Source organism: Xyrauchen texanus, chromosome 25 (genome assembly GCF_025860055.1).
Source record: "Xyrauchen texanus isolate HMW12.3.18 chromosome 25, RBS_HiC_50CHRs, whole genome shotgun sequence".
In the NCBI taxonomy this organism is placed as follows: Eukaryota; Metazoa; Chordata; class Actinopteri; order Cypriniformes; family Catostomidae; genus Xyrauchen; species Xyrauchen texanus.
Window position 1 is genome coordinate 14,768,110 of NC_068300.1, and position 22,032 is coordinate 14,790,141.

Here is a 22,032-nt window from a genome sequence, read left to right on the forward strand (position 1 = left end):
GTAATTTTAATGGTAAAAAACTGTAGAAATGCTACAGTAAAAAGCATTAATTTGTTAATGGGTAGATTACCTTAAAATATATGTTTAAAAATAATAATACATTTTACAAGACAATACATGTAATTTTACAGTAAAATGTTGTACAAAATTATGTTTTTTAAATGTAAAAATATAATTTTAGCATATAATTAAGGGTAAGCTTTTTTTAATTATGTCTATCAAGAGAGTACATGTACTTTTTATGGTAAATTATTGTTAAAATGATGGTAAAACACAATAAACGGGTGTTCCCAGATTTCCATCATTTTATTATATTTTATTGGAAAAGTTATAATTATTCTTATTTTTAATATCAGTTCTGTACTTCTGGGTGTTCCATATTTGGTTAATGTTTATTGCATTATTTTAATAGCACTGTCTCTACGTGTTTATTGGTCATTGCTCCTGGAAGGGCCACTATTGATGAACTTGCATTTCTGCAATTATTACAATCATTAATAAATACATTATCAAGTGAAAAGCAGGTTTTTACAGTTCGAGAATGTTAAAATATCAAATGTATATCATTTAATAACATAAACAGTAATGAACTGTAAAATATACAGGCATCAAAATTACATCCCGTAAAGCCTGAAACACGGTCACCGTATTTTTTACTCGTGAATTTCAGGCAACCACAGCTGCCGGTAATTTACCATACATTTTTATTAGTGCTTTTTCAATTTAATGAATTAAAATCATATATTTTTTTTTAAGTTCTAATGTAAAACTGCAAAGTAGAATTTCCATTTTTAACACTTTTTATACAATTATAGAGAGGAAGTTTAAAAGTCTAGGTAGGGTAGTGAAACTCTAGCAAATGTAACATTTAGACACCTTTTACATTTGTAAAAATTTTATTGAAGAGACACAATAAAATGTTAAAGTTTTAATAATTGATCCTTTGAAACCAGAACAATAGTTTAAGAAAACAAAAACTTTTTTTTTATTTTATTATCTTAGGAGACAGAAAAGTGTGTGATGTGTGTGTGTATCTGCATTCAGGGAAAGCATTCCTTAAATAGCCTGAGAGTATACAGTTGGTGACATTTGCATGTCCTTTACAACGCTCGCTGATAGTGTTAATGGGTCATTCCTGATTCTACTCATTCATAATAATCTTTACCAGCCTTTATCATTTTTTTTCTCATCTTACAACCCATACTGACCCATTTGAATACTACACAATAGCTGTTATCTCACTGCCCACAAGTATCAAAGTAAATACTGTGCACCACACGTGTTTGGCACACTAAAATGGTGTACGACTGCTTTAATTTGTGTGGGTCTCTTTTGTCGTTTCTTTTGTCACGCGAGAACATTAAGGTCAAAATGATTATTTATACACAGTCAAGGCCATCACTGTACATACTGTATCTGATTACATTAAATTGATTAAATGATACTGTAGGTTTGTATGAAACTTTGCATCATATATAGTGTTTTCATATTGGTCTAATGCACATCTCTGCCAGTGAATAGTATTTATGAAGCATTAAGGAATGCGGAAAGCAGGTTTAGGCTATATAAAACATTTTTAGATTATAAACGTACATACATACAGTGGGGCAGTTAATCTTTGAACAACATAGCTTTAGAAATTCTTAAGTTTCCACAATGGAAAGGAAAGCACAGATACAAGGCCAGAAATGTTTTTTAAACACACACTGTATTTACAAGGCAGTTATAAAAGTATAAAACTTATGGAAATTCACAATCAGTGTAAAAAAGTGTTTGTACTTGAAGCTAATACAAAAAAGGCAGCGAATAACAAAAACGTTATTGCTAAATGCTTTCTTTTGATTGGACTCTGCAATCGTAGTATCAATGGATGATTGTATCAAAAACAAGCCTACTAGGTATAAAAGCAACAATCATTTCAGTGTTTTAAAAACTACAAATACCAATGTAAATCTGATCAGAAATTGAAATTAATTAAAAAGTTTTTATGAAAAAAAAAAAGGGATACAGAAATGTTTTGTTAATTCAAAGGCACATTTTCACAGTTTAGACTTTTGATTTGAAAATGCATGGTAAACTTTTTTCTTTTTTAGCAAATACAAAAATGGGGGAAAACAAACAAACAAACAAACAAACACTTTTTGATCTGTTGAAACCGCTGCATAGTGATCTAAACCTGAAATAGTGCTAATACAATGAAATCTCAACGTTGTGGTTTAGATCTTGAACTCTTGATATGGCAACACTACTGAACTGTCAGAGTACATTTGTAAACTAGATATCACCAAACATCTAAAATTTTCACATTTGGCAAAGTGATTTTTGTAGGGGTTGGGCACGGATGCCATAATCGGTTTGCTAATGCCTGTTTTGGCCAGGAATGCATGGCAGGCATTTGTTTGATCTCTGCGAGGGCAGTTCAGTTTGACACACACACAAAAGGGATTTTAATTTTGTCTAGTTTTTGGTGTATGATTTTGATAATGCTAGGAGGACTCTTCAAGCTCCATACAATTAACACACTTAGCGATTAAGACATGAGCAGGAAGCCCAAATACTGGGGTCAAACACTGGCAAAGGCGCCCACTGTAGTTAATTGATATTCTTAATACAAAATAATAAATTACTGCAAATTGTTCCTTATATTAAAATCCATAAAATTAGAACCCACATAGAGAATTCATTCCCATATATAATACAAAATATATAATACAATATTATTAAAATGAAATAGAAAGGTAGAAAAAACACATGAAAAATGTCTTTGGTTGGTTCAAACAAATGAATGCGGGCACAGCTTAAGCATGGCCAACTAACAGTGACTGTACAGTCTAAACAATGGCTTTGAGCCTCTCCCAAATTAAGTACCAAAAGTTTTGGAGTGTTCCTCTTCGCTTCTTTTTCAGAATGGTTGTCTACTAGTTCACTCTCCCTCCATCTTCTTCCCTTTCTATATTTCTGATATCTCTTTACATGACCAGTGCTCGTGAAGAATAATTGCTGAGGTATTTGTGTGAGGATTCAGAGGGCATCGTCTGGTCCTCCATCTTCCCACAAAGCACCTGTTCCCATGTGCTCATCTGTGGCAGAAGAGAAGTAGAAAGGGAGAGAAGATTATTAAAGTCAATACAATTATTAAGTCAATACTCAATACTACAAAGGACTCTATAAAGGTATAATCACCAGCTATAAAGCTTATTAATCAGAAATTAAAATATATAATAAATATATGTATACTGTATAATATATATGTAAATACTGTATATGCATTGACTCCAAAAGGTATTTGGACCCCAGTTTTTAAAAATATGCATTGTATAACAACATAAAACTTTGTTATGACATTCAGTGTGAGCAAAGTGTGACTTCAGTGTTTAAATACTTTTTGGGGTCATTGTAAATGGGTATATAAGGGTACAATGGTAGCTATGGTACCTGCAGAGGGCTTCCCATGGCTCTGCGAGGTAGGTGGGCGGCTTTGTCTCCATTCTCAGTTTTTTCTGCTGTGGGAAGCATCAGTACAGAGCTAGTCAACAGATCCTACAGCCACAGAGAACATAGCCATCAAATATTGTTGGGGAATCAAAATGGATTGCATAACAGAGGGGAAAATAGCATGAACTTAAGTATGATGCCAGGGTACTCACAGGCATGTCATGGGCAGTACCACTGGAAGGGAAGAGCTGTGTGTGTAGATCTTGCCCCTCCCACTGCAGACAGGTTGACTCCACCTACAAAAAAGAGCCGGATACATTCATTATATATTATGTTGTTTTATATTTTACAGTACATTACTTTCATAATCCTATTTATATAATATATATAACATCCAATTTATTCCCCATTCATCAACCTTGAGTGGACGGATAAAACAAGTTTGACTGCGGACTGATATTACTAACAAATTCAAATAGTAACGTACAGACAAGACGTTTTTACATTTCTGCAATTTGAATATCACATGGAGACGTATTCAAATGACTAAACACAAAGAGCTAACATAAGCCTGTACAAGCATACCGACCTCCTGTTTGATCTTCTTCAGGGGGGGCTGGTCCAGGTGCACACTTCTGATGCTGATCTCACACTCCTGAGGCTCCTGCTTGATAGCACCAACCAATCCAGAGTCCAGTGTTGGACTGTGGGCCTAGAACAGAGCCAGAATGGAATCTTAGAACAAAATATTCCTAACAAATTAAATGCATGCACACACACACAAACACACAGAATAGGGGTGGGTAAAAATATAAATTTTCTGATGCATCGTGATCTTAATATGAATGATCTCGATATCGATTCTTAAATCCCACGATCGATCTTTGACTCTATGTGCTGTCCTCAACTTTGAGAGGATTTACTCACATTTGCAACCAATTTCCCACTATGTGAATAAAAATGTATATATTTGTATATATAACTTTTTACAATATATATATATATATATATATATATATTGTAAATGTTCACATTTCACTCATAAGTTACTGTGTTGTATAGTGGTGGAGTATTCAGCAGCATGAGCTGCGTGTTGAGAGTAAAAGTTGTTCCGAGTCCGAAGACGCAATCCACACAACCCATTTGTCATTGAATAATGGCTCTTTTAATACCCTTTCTGTTCTTGACAGTTGTTGATCAAAAACAACAAAAACTGGGGCCTGGGTAGCTCAGCAAGTAAAGATGCTGACTACCACCACTGGAGTCGCGAGTTTGAATCCAGGGTGTGCTGAGTGACTCAAGCCAGGTCTCCTAAGCAACCAAATTGGCCCGGTTGCTAGGGAGGGTAGAGTCACATGGGGTAACTTATAATGTGGTTCGCTCTCAGTGTGGCACGTGGTGAGTTGTGCTTGGATGCCGCAGAGAATATCGTGAAGCCTCCACACGCGCTATGTCTCCGCGATAACCCGCTCAACAAGCCACACGACAAGATGTGCGGATTGACGGTCTCAGACGCGGAGGCAATTCAGATTCGTCCTCTGACACCCGGATTGAGGCGAGTCACTACGCCACCACGAAGACTTAGAGCGCATTGGGAATTGAGCATTCCACATTTGGCAGAAAAAGTGGAGAAAAAAACAACAACAACAAAAACAAACAAACAAACAAAAACTAAACATTTAATTCTAATCATGCAGAGCGTGGATGAGATCAAGTCATTTGAGTCTCTCTCCTATACATGAGCTCATTTACAGACGATGTTTACAGAAATGCTAGTTTTCTTAAAGAGACAGTGTCGGTTTTTAGCATGTGTTCAACAAATCAGTGTAAATACTACAAATTATGGAATTGAACAATAAAAATTTTGATTGGATTTGTTCATTTTTAAAAAGTTAAAATGTGACCAAAAAAATAAAACATAATTAGTAAAATTTATATTTTCACAATGTACCTAGTTAGAAGGTCCCCTGTGCAATTAACAGCATTAGCTGGGAGAGAATTTCTTTCATATGCATGCAAAAGGGACATTATACCTGAAATATACCCATATGAATCAATATCAAATCAGATCGAATCGATTTGAGAGTTTGTTAATCGGAATCACATCGGGAAATCTGTATCAATACCTAGCCACACACACACACACCCACACAAACACACATACATAAAGGTGTAAATATACAAATCAAAAGAGTCTCACCCGCTTCAGTGGTCCATATTTGGTGTCTTGCATTGTCAGTGCAGATTTGAATGGAGTGGGTGTTCGAAGAGAGCACTCCATGATGGAACGCCTCAGATTGGGGGTGCGAAATCTGAAATGTGACACCCATATATAGGCACTTATGAATTATGTAGCGTCTCATTATAATCTTATTATAATTAGCCTTTAAAATGTCAACACACAAAGTTTTAATCACATAATATAATCTGTGATTTTGCTTAAAATGTGTATAAGGGACTTTGTTAAAAATCTTATCACAAAAATAAATGTTGTGTGATAAATTCTAAGAAAATTGAATGGCTCCTTACAGCTCATTTTCTTTCTGAGATCGAAGAGCAAGGTCATGTTGCAGTGCTTTCTGGGAGGAGACAGATGAGGGCGTGACAGTGTCCGAGTCTGGGTTTACTGATGCATTGAAGAACTACAATGGAAGAAAAAAACATTACAATTAGATACTAAACACACAAACCACATGTTGAATATTCAGAGCTTTAAGATAATATCTAGACAGGAACAAAATCTCCATAAAAATAAAATAATTATATTTAAAATATATATTATTATATATACATTTAAATGTAAAAAAAAAAAAAAAAGAAGAAGACCACAAAAATGAAAATTCTGTCAACCTTCACTCACCTTCATGTGTTCCAAACATGTATAACCTTTTTCCTTGGAACACAAAAGGAGATGTTAGCGTCACTCACCATTCACTTTCACTGTATGGCAAAAAGATGCAATGAAAATGAATGGTGGCTGAGGCTAACATTCTGTCTAACAACTTCTTTTGTGCTGCACAGAAGATAAAAAGTCATATGGGTTTGATACAACATGAGCTTAATTTTGAACTATCCCTTTAAATATTAATGCTAGGCTCAAATCAATATTTTGGCATTATGTTAAAATATTGTACTACTAGAAAAATACTGGCATGTCACAGAAAACATTCATGTTCCATAAGTGTAACATGAATAGCTGTCAAGGGAATTAAAAGTGATTGCATGCTTTAAATTTCCTTAAATTGTACGCTGATAACACGGTGTTAATGGGGCGTTCCTTTCAATCTGCCCCCGGCATTTAAGAAGGCAAGACAACATTCCTTATTCACACACAACACAATCAGCTGACTCAAAAAAGATCATTCTGATATTGAAGTTGATTGCTGTCTTGGCTATATAGTGCTTGACATCACCAGGGAACTAATAAAAGCAAGCAAAACCAACAGTGCCGCTTATTAAACACTCATTCTGTAGAGATAAAACGTGTTAAAACGGAGTTATAAAGGTGTAAAACTACAACATTAACCAGAATAACCTGACATGAGCAAACTAAATAGAGCTGAAGCAATGTAATCTAATATATTTTCTCTTACATACATATTATGACACCCTAATGCACACTCATAGGGGTTAGACATGCGGTTATATTTGGTAACATGACTTTATGAATCCTACGCAGTTTGCACATTCAGATTGATATGTATTGGGTGACTGATTGGATGGTGTTTTTTTGATTATGGAACGGCAGTTTCAGGTACCACAGTCAAAAGTTTGGACACATACACTACACTACACATTAGGGCTGCAGCTAACGATTATTTTGATAATCGATTAATCTAATGATTATTAGAACGATTATTCGGCTATTATTGCAATGATTAATCATTAGCTCTCAACTGATTATGCAGCTTGTGCCCCAACTTAAAAGGTTGTATTACATGTGCTTACTAACAATAAAAAAAAAATCATCTTTTAAAAATACCTCTAAATGACATTCACAGAATTAAAGGGGGGAAAAACGTTTTATTAGGTTTAATTTAGTAAAGAAATTCACAGCAAAAAAACATGCTATTATTATCAAGTGTTTTTGTCTTGTTTTCCATTTAATATTTTCTAAAAATCATTAAAACAAAATAAATGTACTTGAGAAGCAACATATAAGATATATAGACTTGCTTTAAGAGAATGTAGCTTAAATATAAGTGTATTTTGTATATACGTGTAATTTATTCACTCGGTTATACTTGCGAGTACAGCAAAGACAAAATATACTTATATTCAAGATCTATTCTCTAAAAGCAAGTCTATCTCATATGCTGCTTCTCAGGTGAATGCATCTTTTTTAAATTGATTTGAGATATTTTAAAATATTTGTATTTTTATTAATATTGCCAATTTTCTTCAAGATAACAAATACACAGTGACATATATTATGATTCAATAAGTCACAAGCCATCGCGTTATAATCTAGCTGCAGTGAGTGCGCGCTCAAGGGACGAACATCCCTGTGACAAAATGTGCATCAGCCGGGTGCAGTTTCAATCTCCCCCCTTAGATCGGGACATTCGCGCAACTCATAGAACAGGCGCAGACCGCACAGAGAAATGCCAGTTTTGGAGTTTGTAGTTAATTACATGACCTGCTTCCGTATTATTTGAACTTTAATAAAGCTATAACGCATTAAAACTGCATTTAAGATAAAACACAGAGGCGTTTCCTTTAAAGAGCTCCGACTCCACTTATTCCACAACAAGAGTGCTTCTGTATTTACTTATTTGGTATCCCTTGTACTTTGCGATCTACATCACCTGAAGCTGTTTGGAAAGTTTAGAGTGCATCTGGACTGTGATCTGTGTAATTCTTCCTCTCCTAAGTCAGGTGCGAGCTGCAGTGCTGCTCTCATCATTAAAGTTTAATGTGATCTCATGTTACGTTAGATGAGATCAAACGACTTTTCGACAATTAAAATTTTTGTCGACAATTTTTTATTGTCAACACTGACGATAACGTTGACTAATTATTTCAGCCCTACTACACATTATTTCTATTTTCCACATTTTGGAATAATAGTAGCAGTAATAAGAGTAATAGCAGAATAAAATCTCATATTTTAGCTTCTTTGAAGAAGACTCTCTTTCTCAAGCATTCTCTCAACCAACTTCATGAGGTGCCACCTGAGTTAAACCATTTTAAAGGAGTTCCCTGCTTTTTTTTAAACTATCTGGTCCAACTTTATATTTGTCTATACAAGTAACTTAAAGCATTTAAACATAAGTCTTTGGATCCAAAAGGTTTTTAAAGATAACAAGAAATTCAAGACTAGTGTATCCAAATCTTTTACTGATGTGTACATTAAAAGGTCACCAATCCTTTTAAATTTGTTTGGATGGTTTGTCATCTAGTATAGTATACAGTCTTTGTCCCTTACCGAATCAATGGCATCAATAAACTCCGGCAAGGTGGAGTTGTTGTCATTGTTTGGGCTGTTTGTGTTGCCATGGGCGCTCTCTTCGGGAAGGCAGCCCTGTTCTAGGGATGGGGCTGGGACTGAAACAGCCACCCCGGCCGAGCTGTCTGTCAAAGAGCCCCGGTTCCACCCACCGAAGCCAGCCATGGAGATCTAAATGAGAAAAAACAGGAAAAAGATCAAGTTTCAGAGAGAGAAACTCTGTGTTTATGTGTGTAAGTGAGTGGGTGGGCGGGCGGGTGGATGAGGCAAAAAATTTAGCGAAATAAAAGGGATGGATGGAGGAAGAATGATCAGAGAGAAAGGGAACTTGTCGAGTTGAATGATGTGAAGTGTCGGGAGGGGGGTCTGAATTGCACAAGGAGTTAAACAGAGCTTGTGGTGTGATAAGAGACAATTGCATCATTAAGCCAAACAGTTAGAATGTGAAATAGACCCCCAGATGCTTCCTCCAATTAATCACACACACACACACACACACACACACACACACACACACACACACATGCATAAATGTATTCTATTTATTAATTGTTTTTCCAACTTTTTGCATTTAATAAAAAAAGTATTCTATTTATGAATTGTTTTTCCAAATGAGGACATGCCCAAATGTCCCCAAAGAGAGGTTTTGACAAATTTAGTTAACTACTGGTTACACATGTTTCCCTAAACTATGGCTAAGTACACACTTACTTGTGGTGCTTGTTGCCCCTTCAGCTCGTTTTCGGTTGACATCAAGAGCATCTCAATCTCCTTCACTCTCTTTTCTTTCTCTGGGTCCTCTTCGTTGTAGTGTCTCTAAAAAACAGGAACAATGATGGTATAGAGTGAACAAAACTTGATGTATTCCTCTACTTTCAAGACAATTCTTAATGCATGTTACTGATCTTACTGTGCATAATTAAGTTTAAATGTTTGTATTCATAATCGTTTTTTCAAAATGTAATAACTTGCTCCGCCTCTAAAATGACCTTTCCTATCGACTGACATATACTTAGTCTTACATCCTTTGTTTAGTTACTTGACTAAAGATGAATTATGATAATTTACGCTTTTAATAAAGCTCAACATTTTCAACTGGTGTTGTGGTCATTTCCAGTACCATTAGCACTTTCAGAATAGCTTCAACATTATTGCTCTTGGGTTACCTGGATAGCAGCAGTGCCATGTTGAGGAATGTTCAAGATGTTCAGTTGAAGAGCAAGTGGAAATGGCACCTGGATACAAGAAATAACATTTATGCAAAACACTACATTTACCTTGAGTTTGTGTCCTCTTTGACCAAAATTGCATAATTGAAATAGGTAAATACGAGTGAGATAACATTCATCATACTTACCCGTTGTGATTCAGACATGTAGTATGGATACTGATTGTTTATGGAAGAGGCAGACATGGATGCATTGCTCGTTGTGTGATTGTAGTTTATGAGGTGAGGCGGTTTAGCATAGCTGTTGTTAAGTGGAGTGGGGCTCAATTTAGCGGCGTGATGCAGGTAGCCCTCCTGCTCGACTTTCCGTCGCATAGTGGAGTTCCAGTGGTTCTTTATGGCATTATCAGTTCTGATAATACAAGAATAATAATTAGATCTTCATTAACAAACATATAACAGGGTTCCCACACATTTTTATCAATTAATTTGTCATTTGTGATTTCGTTTGTGATTACTGGATGAGGATTTTCTGATATCCTTTTATAGATTTTGCAAACAGCAAACAGCAATTTCTAGCTAATGAACCATTTCAGAACTTAACATAACTTGAAAAACATATGAAATTTTGTATATATTTGATTAATTTCTATACCATTTCCAGTCCTTGACAACACAATTTTTAAATTTCCTAATAGTTTGATGGTTCCAGGTTTTGCATGAATGTGGAAACCCCAATATAAAAATAATTACAACTCTGAAATAGCCTTTTTTTACATTCTCTTACCTGCCCGGAAGTAGCTTAGCAATCTCTGCCCAACGGTTTCCAAGTTTCTCATGAGCTTTGTAAATAACTTGATCTTCTTCCTCGGTCCAGGAAGTCTTCTTCACCTCTGGGTTCAGGTGGTTGTGCCAACGCTCTCGGCATTGTTTACCGATCCGACCTTTCAAGTGCTTTGCGATCACAGACCAACGCTTTGGACCGTACTTCTGAACCAGTTCAATCACCTGAGACCAAAAAAAAGAGATAAACAAGTCAATAAATAAAGGAACCAAGAGTAAACAAGTACAATGAATGTGAATGGTGACTGAGGCAAACATTCTGCCTGAGTCACACAGGTTTCGAACAACATGAAAGTGAGTAACATGATAACAACTTTATAATTTTTGGGTGAACTATTTCTTTAGGCAGGTTCCAGGGGGAACTTGGAAATAGCTAGCTTTTAAAATAGAAATTGTGGATTATATTATTGAGGATGTCAAAAGGTTAAATTCAAGAATTAGTTTCTTTTAAACGTAATCCAGTATTATATGAGTTAAAAGGTATACATTTCAGTGTTTATGAAGGGGTACTTTATCCTTGTGGGTACATAAGGTTTGGAAACACTGACTTAGAGCATGGGAAAAGGAAAAGGAGGAGTACATAGCAAGAACTGAAAGAGGACTAGAAGCCCACAAAAAACCCAGAGAGAAAAGGAACTTGCATTGCATAAGTGTCTTATTATTGCACACAGATACAGATAGTGGTATTACACTGAATATCTGCAAAATACACCTGCGAATTACTTCTGCTGGGTCATAAAAATGATGATAAATGGAGAAGCACCTGGTCCCAACAGTTAATCATTACAACACAACACCCGGTCAATGGATCTTTATCCACCCCAATTCTCTCCTGGTTGCATGAGGATTAGTTAGTTGTGTAATAGAAAATTTGTGGTTGTATTTTGGTTGCTGGGGATTTTTGAGGTGACATTTTGGTTGTGGTCTCCTATCTTATGGTAATATGTTGGGCTTTAGCTTTGTGTCCAATTATTTTGTGTCCTAGATGCCATTGGTCTTACCCGTTGGTCCTCTTCTTTAGTCCACGGGCCTTTGATTAGTTCAGGGTTGAGAACTTTTTGCCAACGATGCTGACACTGAACATCTGTGCGATTCTATGAACACGGAAATGGATGGGAAAAATAATGTTAGAAAACATTATAAAACAGAGTAACTTGCACTGAATTGAATGGATGTAAAACAATGGGTTTGAGTTAGATGTTCTCTGAATGAAATTGCCAGGTGTTTTGGAAACCCCACAGAGTGATTCAGAAATGAAACAACTTCAGTTTCTGATTCTTGTTCATGTGCCGAGATGTACGCATGACGATCTATATCTAGATTTTGATTCTTGGCTATAATAAGACCACAGTATCTCCATGTATCTACGAGTGTGTGCATTGCATGTGTTTGCACCTACAATTTTTTTTATATGTGTCTGTTTGTGAAAATGTGCTTCTACCTAAGTGCACATTTGTGTGTGTGTGTGTGTGTGTGTGTACATCCGTGTGTGCATGCAGGTGCACAGTGGATTCTGAAACCCCCCCCTTGTTGACTCTGTTCCAAACTAGGCCAACCAATGAGGAATGCCCAATTATGCAAAATTCTCCAAAACGTGCACACACACTTCTGCAGTACCTGATCCTTTGGCTATTTACATGTAAATTCACATATCTAAAACACCACACCTAATATAACCTAACCTAAACCCCTAAAGTCTAAATACACAAACTACACACATAGACACACACACACACACTTAAACAATCTCACATAAACACACACTCACCGGTAAAAAGCTGGCGATGACTTTCCAGTCCTCTGAACCATGATGCTCTACCAGCCTCTTCAACTTCTCATCCTGTTAGGAAAATCCATACATTTTAGAATTGAATACATTAATAAATAATCAAATAAATAATTAATGTTTCAGCAAATACACACACCTCACAAAAAGCTACATAAAGACTTTTGATAAAATTATTAATGAACTCATAGAATACACACACAAAAAAAAAAAGTACTATTCCACTTCGGAATAATGTTGAAAATGCGACATCACTTGTTAAGGCAAAAAATTAAAGTTTATTTTGTCCTTGGAATTATACCCAACATTATTCATTTAAAAACATAATTGCAATCAAAATCATTCAGAATACAAAAAAAGTAATTTGTAAACTTTGAAAATAAATGCTTAATACTGTTTTTTAAGCTCAGATCAGAACGTTAGACAATAAAAACACCCAGTTTTGCATACCTCTTCACGTGTCCAGCGCGTCTTGCCGAGGTGGCGTTTTCCTGTCTTGGCATGAGGACCATCGTAGTCATGATCATAAATCTCCACATCGTCATCATCTTCGTCGCTACTGTAAACACTGGTGGTAGGGGGTGTGTGATAGAGTGAGAGATAAAGAGAGTAGGGGGGGCAATAGAGAGTAAGGGTAAGTGGAATGGAGTGGAGGGACAGAGGAAATTGGGGTCAAGCAAAAGTGCACACATGAAGGACAAGGGGGAAAAAACAAAGTAATGGGGGACAGGAAGGAAAACAAGAACAGATCCTCATTAGCATGTAAGCTTTAGATGTATGTTGTTGACATGTATAAAACAACACCCTTTCACCCCCACACTCCTATCACAGATTATAGAAGAAATATTAAGCGATAAAACAGTCAACACAGAACTAGAGTGGCTGAACCAGTACAGCCGGCAGGTTAGGGTGCAGGGGGGACATGCTCAGAGAAACCTGTTCTTATGTTTTTGGTTTCCAAAGAAACAGCAAGCATGTGCGTGGACTCGCACTGTTTCATGATGGAAGCGTGTTCAGACCTGCACAGGTACTGTCAAAACCATCTCACCTGGCCGGCTCTTAACCAATCAGCATGATGCATAGGCAGACGTGGAGAACAATGTTCCGCTAGCCTGTGCGTCACAGGTGTATATGAGTGCGTGTACATGTGTGTGTGTACTTTTAAACCCAGTGTTTGTCCTTACCGCTATTAATTAAAACAACAGATATAGAAGATGATAAGTATTTCACAGGAAATTTCAAACTCAAAACGTTCCAAGCTCACAGAAATAAAGCCAATTTAGTCAAATAGATACAGCTTTTATGCTTTGCATTTGCCTCACTGACTTGTGTCTTTGTGGCTGAAAGCTTAGAGGAATTTTTAAAACATTAGTTTTTCATTATCAGTCGCCGAGTTGCTGTAGTTCATCATAATCTTATGTGAGCAATTTATTTACTAAACAAATCCCCCATTTGTCCACCTGAGCCTAATACATTGTCTCTTATACTAACATATACAAGTATAAATTGTTCCATTTTGGGACTACTTATGCAAATGTTGCTGGGCTGTATGACTGTATTTCTCTACCGCAACAACTTTTTGTTTGCTCGTGTAGTCATTTTGCGGGCTAATAAAAGCAATCGGGGTAACAAGTGCACAAGTGACATACTTTTCAGGAGGGGGAACCCCACTGTCTCACTAAATTAGCAAAGTCTTATGAACTACACAATGTTTATGTCATTTTAAGCATGAACTGTCCACTATAACAGCCTACTAATTACTCTAACTCCGACAGCTGCGGGACAGGAAATGTGAAAACTCTGAAAATAACCCATGCCGTTTACATCTAGGCTAATCTCAGAAATAAATTTGAACACACTAATACGGTCGTACCGCCTTAAACGCGTTACATGTATTACAAGATGCTCAAACAATTAAAAAAAAAACACATAGGTGAGCATGCCGAGATGTTCTCTGCAGTTGCCCGCTATTTTTACTTCGCCGAGCTGTCACTGCGCTTTCTCGTCTATTGAGTCCTAATCGTATTGTATGTGTGTGTGTAATTTTTTTGAGGGGAAGTACCGAATCTCAAGGTAACCTGTCGAGCGGACCCGCACGCGCTACCCGTGAGCACGGCGAATGAATGAAAATTTAAATGTACATGAGCGCGAGACCACCGCGCGGGCGCGAGCGAGGAGCGCACATGCCAGATGTCCACTTGTTCAGCTGCGCACTGAAGATCATAATCATTCCGTTGAGAGATTAAAGTGTTTTAAAAATGCCACTAAATACATTTTGAGCATGCTTATGTTACCCGCAAAAGCTGTCTAATCTTATGTCTAAATGTCCACATGTGTCCGTGGAGCGCAATCTATCAAAGTGATAAATAAAACAGGCGCAAAAGTTCATTTCAAACTGTTTAACTTAAATCTCACCTGTGTCTAGGTCGCCTCGCCATCCCGGTGCTCAAGACAAGGTAGAGTGGAGATAATGTGTGTGCGCGGCTCAAGGGTGCTGAAGTGTGGAGTGCTGTCAGCTCCAACGGTAGGGTGCACTTCGAGGAGGAAGTGCCGATATTAAACTCTGTAGCGGAGTGTGTGACACTGTAAACAGATCCATCAGACAAAGCTGGGACTGCCTCTCCCTCCCCCTAAATTTGGCGCCTCGGGTCCTGCGCATGCGCGTAACTATTCACTCGCCAGAGTGTCTTTGAGGCAGTGCCGCGCGCTAATCTTCCACTGTGTTTTTCCTTTGGAACAATTATATTGTGTTTTTCGTGGTAAAAAGGCAGGGAGGGGTGGCAGCGTGGTTCTTAGAGGACAATGTGCACTGTGAGTGGGAGGGAAAATGTGGCAAACCGAGGGGGAAACAGAGCGTGAGGGGTCCGGCTGGGCATCAGTACTGTTTCTGAGGATGTGCATGCAGGTGTTCACTTACGGAGAGCCAATAACCCTGAAGACTCCTAGTTAAAATAAGATGTTATTTCCTGTTAATTATTTTATATTGCCTTCTTTTCTCACTTTCATAGGGTTACAGTGGTTTCGCTTTTGCTTTGTCAGAAATGTACCACCTTTGCGTCGCAGTTACACAATACATATATATCACTGTGATTTTGCTGTTGAAATCCACGGTTGGGCTATTAGTTTGGATTGAAAAGTAGAGAAGCTTGTTTTAAGTTCACATACATGTCCAACCTGTTGCCATGATTTGATAGTGTGTGTCATTACATAGTCATATACCAGCAAACTCTCGCTCTCTGTCACATGCACCCACATCTGATCACAGGATCCTTGAGGGTTGTTGTCTGCTATGTTTTTGTCTATCCATTGCGCCCACTGGTTGGCATATTGTGGCAGTCACTTATCATATCGCTCAGCGTGAATAATTGTTTCTGACCACTGGTGCTCACGTGCTCAGCGAAGCTCGGGAGCGCGCCTCTGTTGTGTCTGCGCGCTGGCTGAGAGCGTTCATCCATGCATTGCAGAACAGGAGTTAATATGGGCTGCTTCATTAACAGAGAAAGCGCATAGTTTAGTCGTCATTTTATTATACACTGTAAAAAAGTGGTAAACAGCAAAGACGTTTAAAAAAACGTTTATTTGTTAAAGGGTAGTTACCTTAAAATATACGGTAGGCCTACACATTTTAAATATTTTTAAAACGACAATAGGCTACATGTAGTTTTACGGTAACATTTTGTAAAAAAATATATATATATATTTTTAATATAAAGTATGATTTTCTGTATAATTAACAGTATAAATTTATATTATGTCTAACAATACAGTACATGTACTTTTACGGAAAATGATTGTTAAAATCAGGGAATTCTGGGCGTACCCAGAATTCCCTGTGTGACCCATTACATTTCATTATATTTTATAGGAATAGTTATGTTTCTTCTTATTTTTAATATCAGTTATGTACTTTGGGGTGTTCTGTATTATATTTGATGTAATTGAATTATTATTTACTGCATTATTTTAATCTCATATGTGTTACCCTGATGGTGTTTAGTGTTTGTGTGAGTGACACTGAGCACTGTCTTTAAATGCTCATTGGGTATTGCTCCTGGAAAGGCCACAATTGATGAACAGTTCATGTACTCTTCTGAATTACTATGGTAATTAACATATATATTAATAAATAAAAAGCACATTTATACAGACTCAAAAGATTTACATATCAAGGTTATTATTTAATAATATGAGTGAGAGTAATGCACCGTAAAATATACAGGCGTTAAAACTACATCCCGCAAAGCCTGAAATCTAGTTACTGATTTTTTTACTGTGAATCTCTAACAAAACCAGCTGCCAGTTTTTTTTTTTTACTGTAAATTTAACAGGATTTTTTTTTTTTTTTACAGTGTAGCCAACTTCCCTATATGAAATAATAATCACGCATGGTTTATGGCTCATTCAGACTACACAACTCACAACTATGTATTAAACTACTGTTTGCTGTGGTGACATACTGTACATTTATACAACAATAATGATATATTAAGGATAATGTGTTGTGTAATCAGATAAAGTGTGTGAAAAACTTTATTGTGTTTAGTCATAAAGTGGGCCCAAATGTATTTGGAGACTTATGCCACACTTATGATACTTATGTATGGATTTCAACATAATTAAAAGAGTATTCCATGTTCAATACAAGTTAAGATAACTTGACAGCATTTGTGGCATAATGTTGATTACCATACAAAAGAATCTTGACTCGTCTGTCCTTTTCTTAAAAAAAAAAAAGCACAACTCAACAATTACAATTGAAGTGAATGGGGATTGGATGGTCTAAATGCAGAAATGTGAAATGTATACATTATATAAAAGCACGTACATTAATTATTCTGTTAAAACGTGTGCATTATTTGAGCTATAATGTTCAAATCATCGCATTGATGGTTGTTTTAGTGTTTATGCCGTTTACACAGTTACATCGTCATGACAACAAAGTTGTAAAATTGGCTATAATTCCACACAGTAAAGGTCAGTGAGGGATCACTCTAAAAATCATGCTAACTCACATATTGTTTACGTCTTGTGGCTATACTTTTGAAACTGAATATTTTAAAGTTCCATTCACTTCCATTGTAAGATCCTTTCCTTTTTTATAAAAAGAGAGGGAATAGTCTAAATACATTTAGAATACATCAGAATTATGCCACAAATGCTGTCACTTGAGCTTAACTTGTACTGAACCTGGAATATACCTTTAATTCAATATCAAAAAAGTGGCATCTGCACACATGCTAGATCAGGGTTTTTCAAACTGGTGACTCTCCGGAGCCTGTAAGGGGGTGCTATAGGAGGTCTGGGAAAAATTTCAAGAAAAAAGGTTAAAAAAAAATAAGTGTGACATTATAGGAAATCAAACATTAATCACCATAAGAAATAAAATTAAATCTGGATATAGTTTTATGATAAAAATATTTCTAGAACCTTAAGTTGTCACCTTTTCACCAGCTTTCATTGTTTAAAGCACTTTACAAATACATTTTAATTTAATTGAAAAAAAAAATTCTCCATGTTTATACATCTTACTTTAATAGTGAAAAAAAAGATGATTAGAAAACACTGTAAACTTAAAAATAAATTAAACATTTAGAGATGATATATTTACAGATAAAATCTTAAAATGTTTTGGCTGCAACTAATGATTATTTTGATAATCGATTAATCTGATTATAGAGCGATTATTTTGTTGCAGTGTATAATGGGGGAAGTCTTCCTCACTCACCTTTCTGTTCACTTCAATCCATCTTTAACTCACAAAAAAACAAACTCTCTCGCATTAATAAAGCTGCATATTGCCAATTTTCTTCACGATAATAAATGTGCAGTAACGTATATTATGATTCAAAAAGTCACAAGCCATCATGTTATAATTTAGCTGCATTAAGCGTGCGCTTCGAGGGATGTGCATCCCCACGACAGAGTGTGCATCAGCAGGGAGCAGTTTCAATCTCTTCCCCTTAGATCAGAATGAAAAAAATTAAAGATGATAGGACAGGGAACACCCAGGAACGGATTAACAATGGGGCCAGTGCCCAGAGGCCCTTGACTACCAGGGGGTGCCCTGGGCTTTAAGGCTGCTTGATCTAGTTTGATGATCCCCCCCACTTGAAAACACTTTTGACAAACTAACCCCCCAACTTGCTCAACTGTAAGGCCCTATGACATCATCACTGTTTTTTGAGTAAACTCAATTTCGGAAATTTGGGTTTGGGAAGTGCCCAAAAGTGGATGACAACTTGGACTCTACGACTCAACAAACTCTATTGCACCCCACTCAAACTGTAATGTTTCTGAAGCTTCTAAAAACATTTCTGGAAACATCAGATGTACGGGGAGCATCACTTAAAATGCGTGCATGTGTGTGATTATGTTAAAGTGCACAGTTTTCCATTGCAGCTTCTTTGTCACTTTGTGACCTCAAAATATTTGTGAGTCAGTCTGGAACCAGACACCACACACAGACCATACACTCAGTGTTGAGATTGATGCCCTGAAGACCTAATTAAATCTATGAACTCTTTCTCTATACAGTGAACTTTCTCCCTTGTGTTGTGTCTGTCTCTTTGTAAATATTTTCCTCCCATTATATCCTGTCATTGGTACAACCTGTGGGTAACACCTTTTTTAGAATGATGCAAAGGATTAAACAGCCCCTTACCACACAAACACACACACCGCAGAGAAGGTGAATCGAGGAGCACTCAAATGTTTATTTCCTGTCTTGTCTTCTACTAGTTGGCCCACTGAGAACCTTAGTTTCAATGACCCCTTAACACTTGTTAATAATAAAAAGAATACACTAATTAATTATGTATATATATGTGTCGTGCAATAAACCTCTTTTTCTGCACATGGAAGAACCCCTCCCACTGAACAACTTTGCAAACTACTCGCTGTAGAATTTATATACACCAATAAGCCACAAAATTAAAACCACCTGCCTAATATTGTGTAGGTCCCCCACGTGCCGCCAAAACAGTGCCAACCCGCATCTCAGAATAGCATTATGAGATGATTTTCTTCTCACCACAATTGTACAGAGCGGTTATCTGAGTTACAGTATATCAATTCGAACCAATCTGACCGTTCTCTGTTGACCTCTCTCATCAACAAGTCATTTCCACCCACAGAACTGCAGCTCCATCCATCCATCCATCCATCCATCCATCCATCCATCGTCAACCGCTTATCCTGTGTACAGGGTCGCGGGGGGCTGGAGCCTATCCCAGCTAACATTGGGCGAAAGGCGGGGGACACCCTGGACAGGTCGCCAGTCCATCGCAGGGCCACACATAGACAGACATACACTCACACTCACCTCCACATCCACACCTAGGGCAATTTTTTTGGAGACACCAATTAACCTAGCCTGCATGTCTTTTGGATGGTGGGAGGAAGCCGGAGTACCCAGAGAGAACCCACGCAGACACGGGGAGAACATGCAAACTCCACACAGAAAGGCCGGGGCAACCAGGGTTTGAACCCACGACCTTCTTGCTGTGAGGCGACAGTGCTAACCGCGGCACGGTGGTGCAGCCCTAGAACTGCAGCTCACTGGATGATTTTTGTTTTAGACACCATTCTGAGAAAATTCTAGAGACTGATGTGCGTGAAAATACCAGGAGATCAGCAGTTACAGAAATACTCAAACCAGCCCATCTGGCACCAACAATCATGCCATGGTCCACATTCTGATGGTTGATGTGAACATTAACCGAAGCTTCTGACCCATATGTGCATGATTTTATGCACTGCTGCCACATGATTGGCTAATTAGATAATCGCATGGATGATCATTGGTGCCAGACAGGCTGGTTTGAGTATTTCTGTAACTGCTGATATCCTGAAATTTTCCCATCCAGAGAGCGGCAGTTCTGCATATGGATGAGAGAGGTCAACAGAGAATGGCCAGACTGGTTAGAACTGACTAAGTCTACAGTAACACAGATAACCACTCGGTACAATTGTAGTAAGAACAATTAGGTTGGCGCTGTTTTGGCGGCACAAGAGGGAACTACACAATATTAGGTAGGTGGTTTTAATGTTGTGGCTGTTTGGTGTATCTGGGTCACTCTAAGACAGCATGATGCAATGAAGCATCTGTATATCTGTTGTGTTGAGTGTGTTTTTAAGTTAAATATAGACATGTACTCAAAGTTCTAAATGTCATGCAGATGTGAATGAAACATATTTAGTACAGACAGTATCAGGTTAGTGACTGGTAAAAATCTTTCTTTCTGTCGCTCTCTCACCCACACAGTATGAGTGCTGTACCCTACATGTTGTGAACAGAACAAATTCATTCACAACATCATCATTATGTTCCTGATGCAACAGGTAATCAAACAAAGTGAACATTTATGTTGACTACACTCAATTGATTGAGTAAACCTGTTCCCTTAATTTAATTGAGTAATGACATCTCTAAATCTTGTGTAATTAAGTTCACTAAAAGGGGTCATGAAGTGCTATTTTTTACCGTTATTATCATCCCTGAGGTCCAATGATAATGTTATGATTTTTTTTTCTTGCACCAAAACAGTCACAATTTAGTAATACTGTATATGATCATTTTCCACCCTGATTTTGGCCCTCTGTCTGAAAAGCTTGGTTTTGGGCTAAGCGCTTCCTTAAAACTTCAACTTAAATGCCCACTGTTCTGATTGGCTAACATTATGCAGCCCTTCAAATTTAGTAAATTCAATCTGAAGAGAATGTACAAGGAATGTACCTTCAATGTTATAAAACTAAATTGCAATGTTTACATAACGCACATCCAACACATTGCATTTGAATTTATTAAACTGTTCATCTCAAGCAAAACTGTTAACACTTAGCACCATAAACAATCAAACAGTCATGACAACAGTTTAACTAAGATTTTGCAGTGTTTTTAACTGCCCCCTCCTTCAATAACACTTCCTTTGCAAGCTTGAATCATGTTTTGTCTGTTCACAAGCAAACCATGCTGACATGAGCCAAAAAAAACCACACATAGTCCAAAGCACGTTGAAATTACACACATACATACAGAAGGCGCACTGAGGCGCACATTGCTGGAAACACATTGAAAAGGTTGAAGACGTCCATCGTCCATCATCAAAGATGTCCATCGTCACAGATGTCCTATGTTTACACACTGCAATAAATAAATCTGTTGTTTTTACAAAAAACAAAAACAAAAACTGGCAGCTGTGGTTGCCAGAATATGTAAAAATACAGTAAAGATTTAAACAAACCTGTAAATTTTACAGTTTAAAACTGTTGTTATTACGGTATATTTATACGATGCAGTACCATTGTTTATATTATTAAATGATAAACTTAATATATTAACCTTCTGAAACT

At 37.0% G+C, this 22,032-nt stretch overlaps 1 protein-coding gene across 2 annotated transcripts; it reads right to left on the reverse strand.

Moving 5' to 3' along the window:
* Nucleotides 1–914: 914 nt before the first annotated feature.
* Nucleotides 915–15,264, reverse strand: myb (v-myb avian myeloblastosis viral oncogene homolog). 2 transcript variants are annotated; one of them, XM_052091486.1, is made up of 15 exons: nucleotides 15,097–15,264; nucleotides 13,132–13,249; nucleotides 12,664–12,735; nucleotides 11,897–11,989; nucleotides 10,840–11,060; nucleotides 10,242–10,464; nucleotides 10,051–10,119; nucleotides 9,596–9,700; nucleotides 8,864–9,055; nucleotides 5,965–6,077; nucleotides 5,636–5,747; nucleotides 4,025–4,147; nucleotides 3,648–3,731; nucleotides 3,436–3,503; nucleotides 915–3,080 (listed from the first exon to the last, which is right to left on the reverse strand). In XM_052091486.1, the coding sequence occupies exons 1-15, from the start codon at nucleotides 15,117–15,119 to the stop codon at nucleotides 3,077–3,079; spliced, it is 1,620 nt and encodes a 539-aa protein (XP_051947446.1). In that variant the 5' UTR covers nucleotides 15,120–15,264; the 3' UTR covers nucleotides 915–3,076. The 2 variants fall into 2 exon arrangements, with proteins under 2 accessions (XP_051947446.1, XP_051947445.1); XM_052091485.1 differs by having other exon boundaries at nucleotides 917–3,080; nucleotides 3,436–3,540.
* Between the last annotated feature and the right edge of the window lie 6,768 nt (nucleotides 15,265–22,032).

Bases quoted from the DNA above. Each gene is read 5' to 3' on its own strand.
- myb (XM_052091485.1), bottom strand. From the start codon at position 15,119: ATGGCGAGGCGACCTAGACACAG. The intron at 10,465-10,839 runs GTAAGAGAATGT...TTGTATTATCAG, and splicing joins GCTAAGCTACTTCCGGGCAG to AACTGATAATGCCATAAAGA. The intron at 9,056-9,595 runs GTAAGTGTGTAC...TTTCTCATTTAG, and splicing joins AGGGGCAACAAGCACCACAA to ATCTCCATGGCTGGCTTCGG.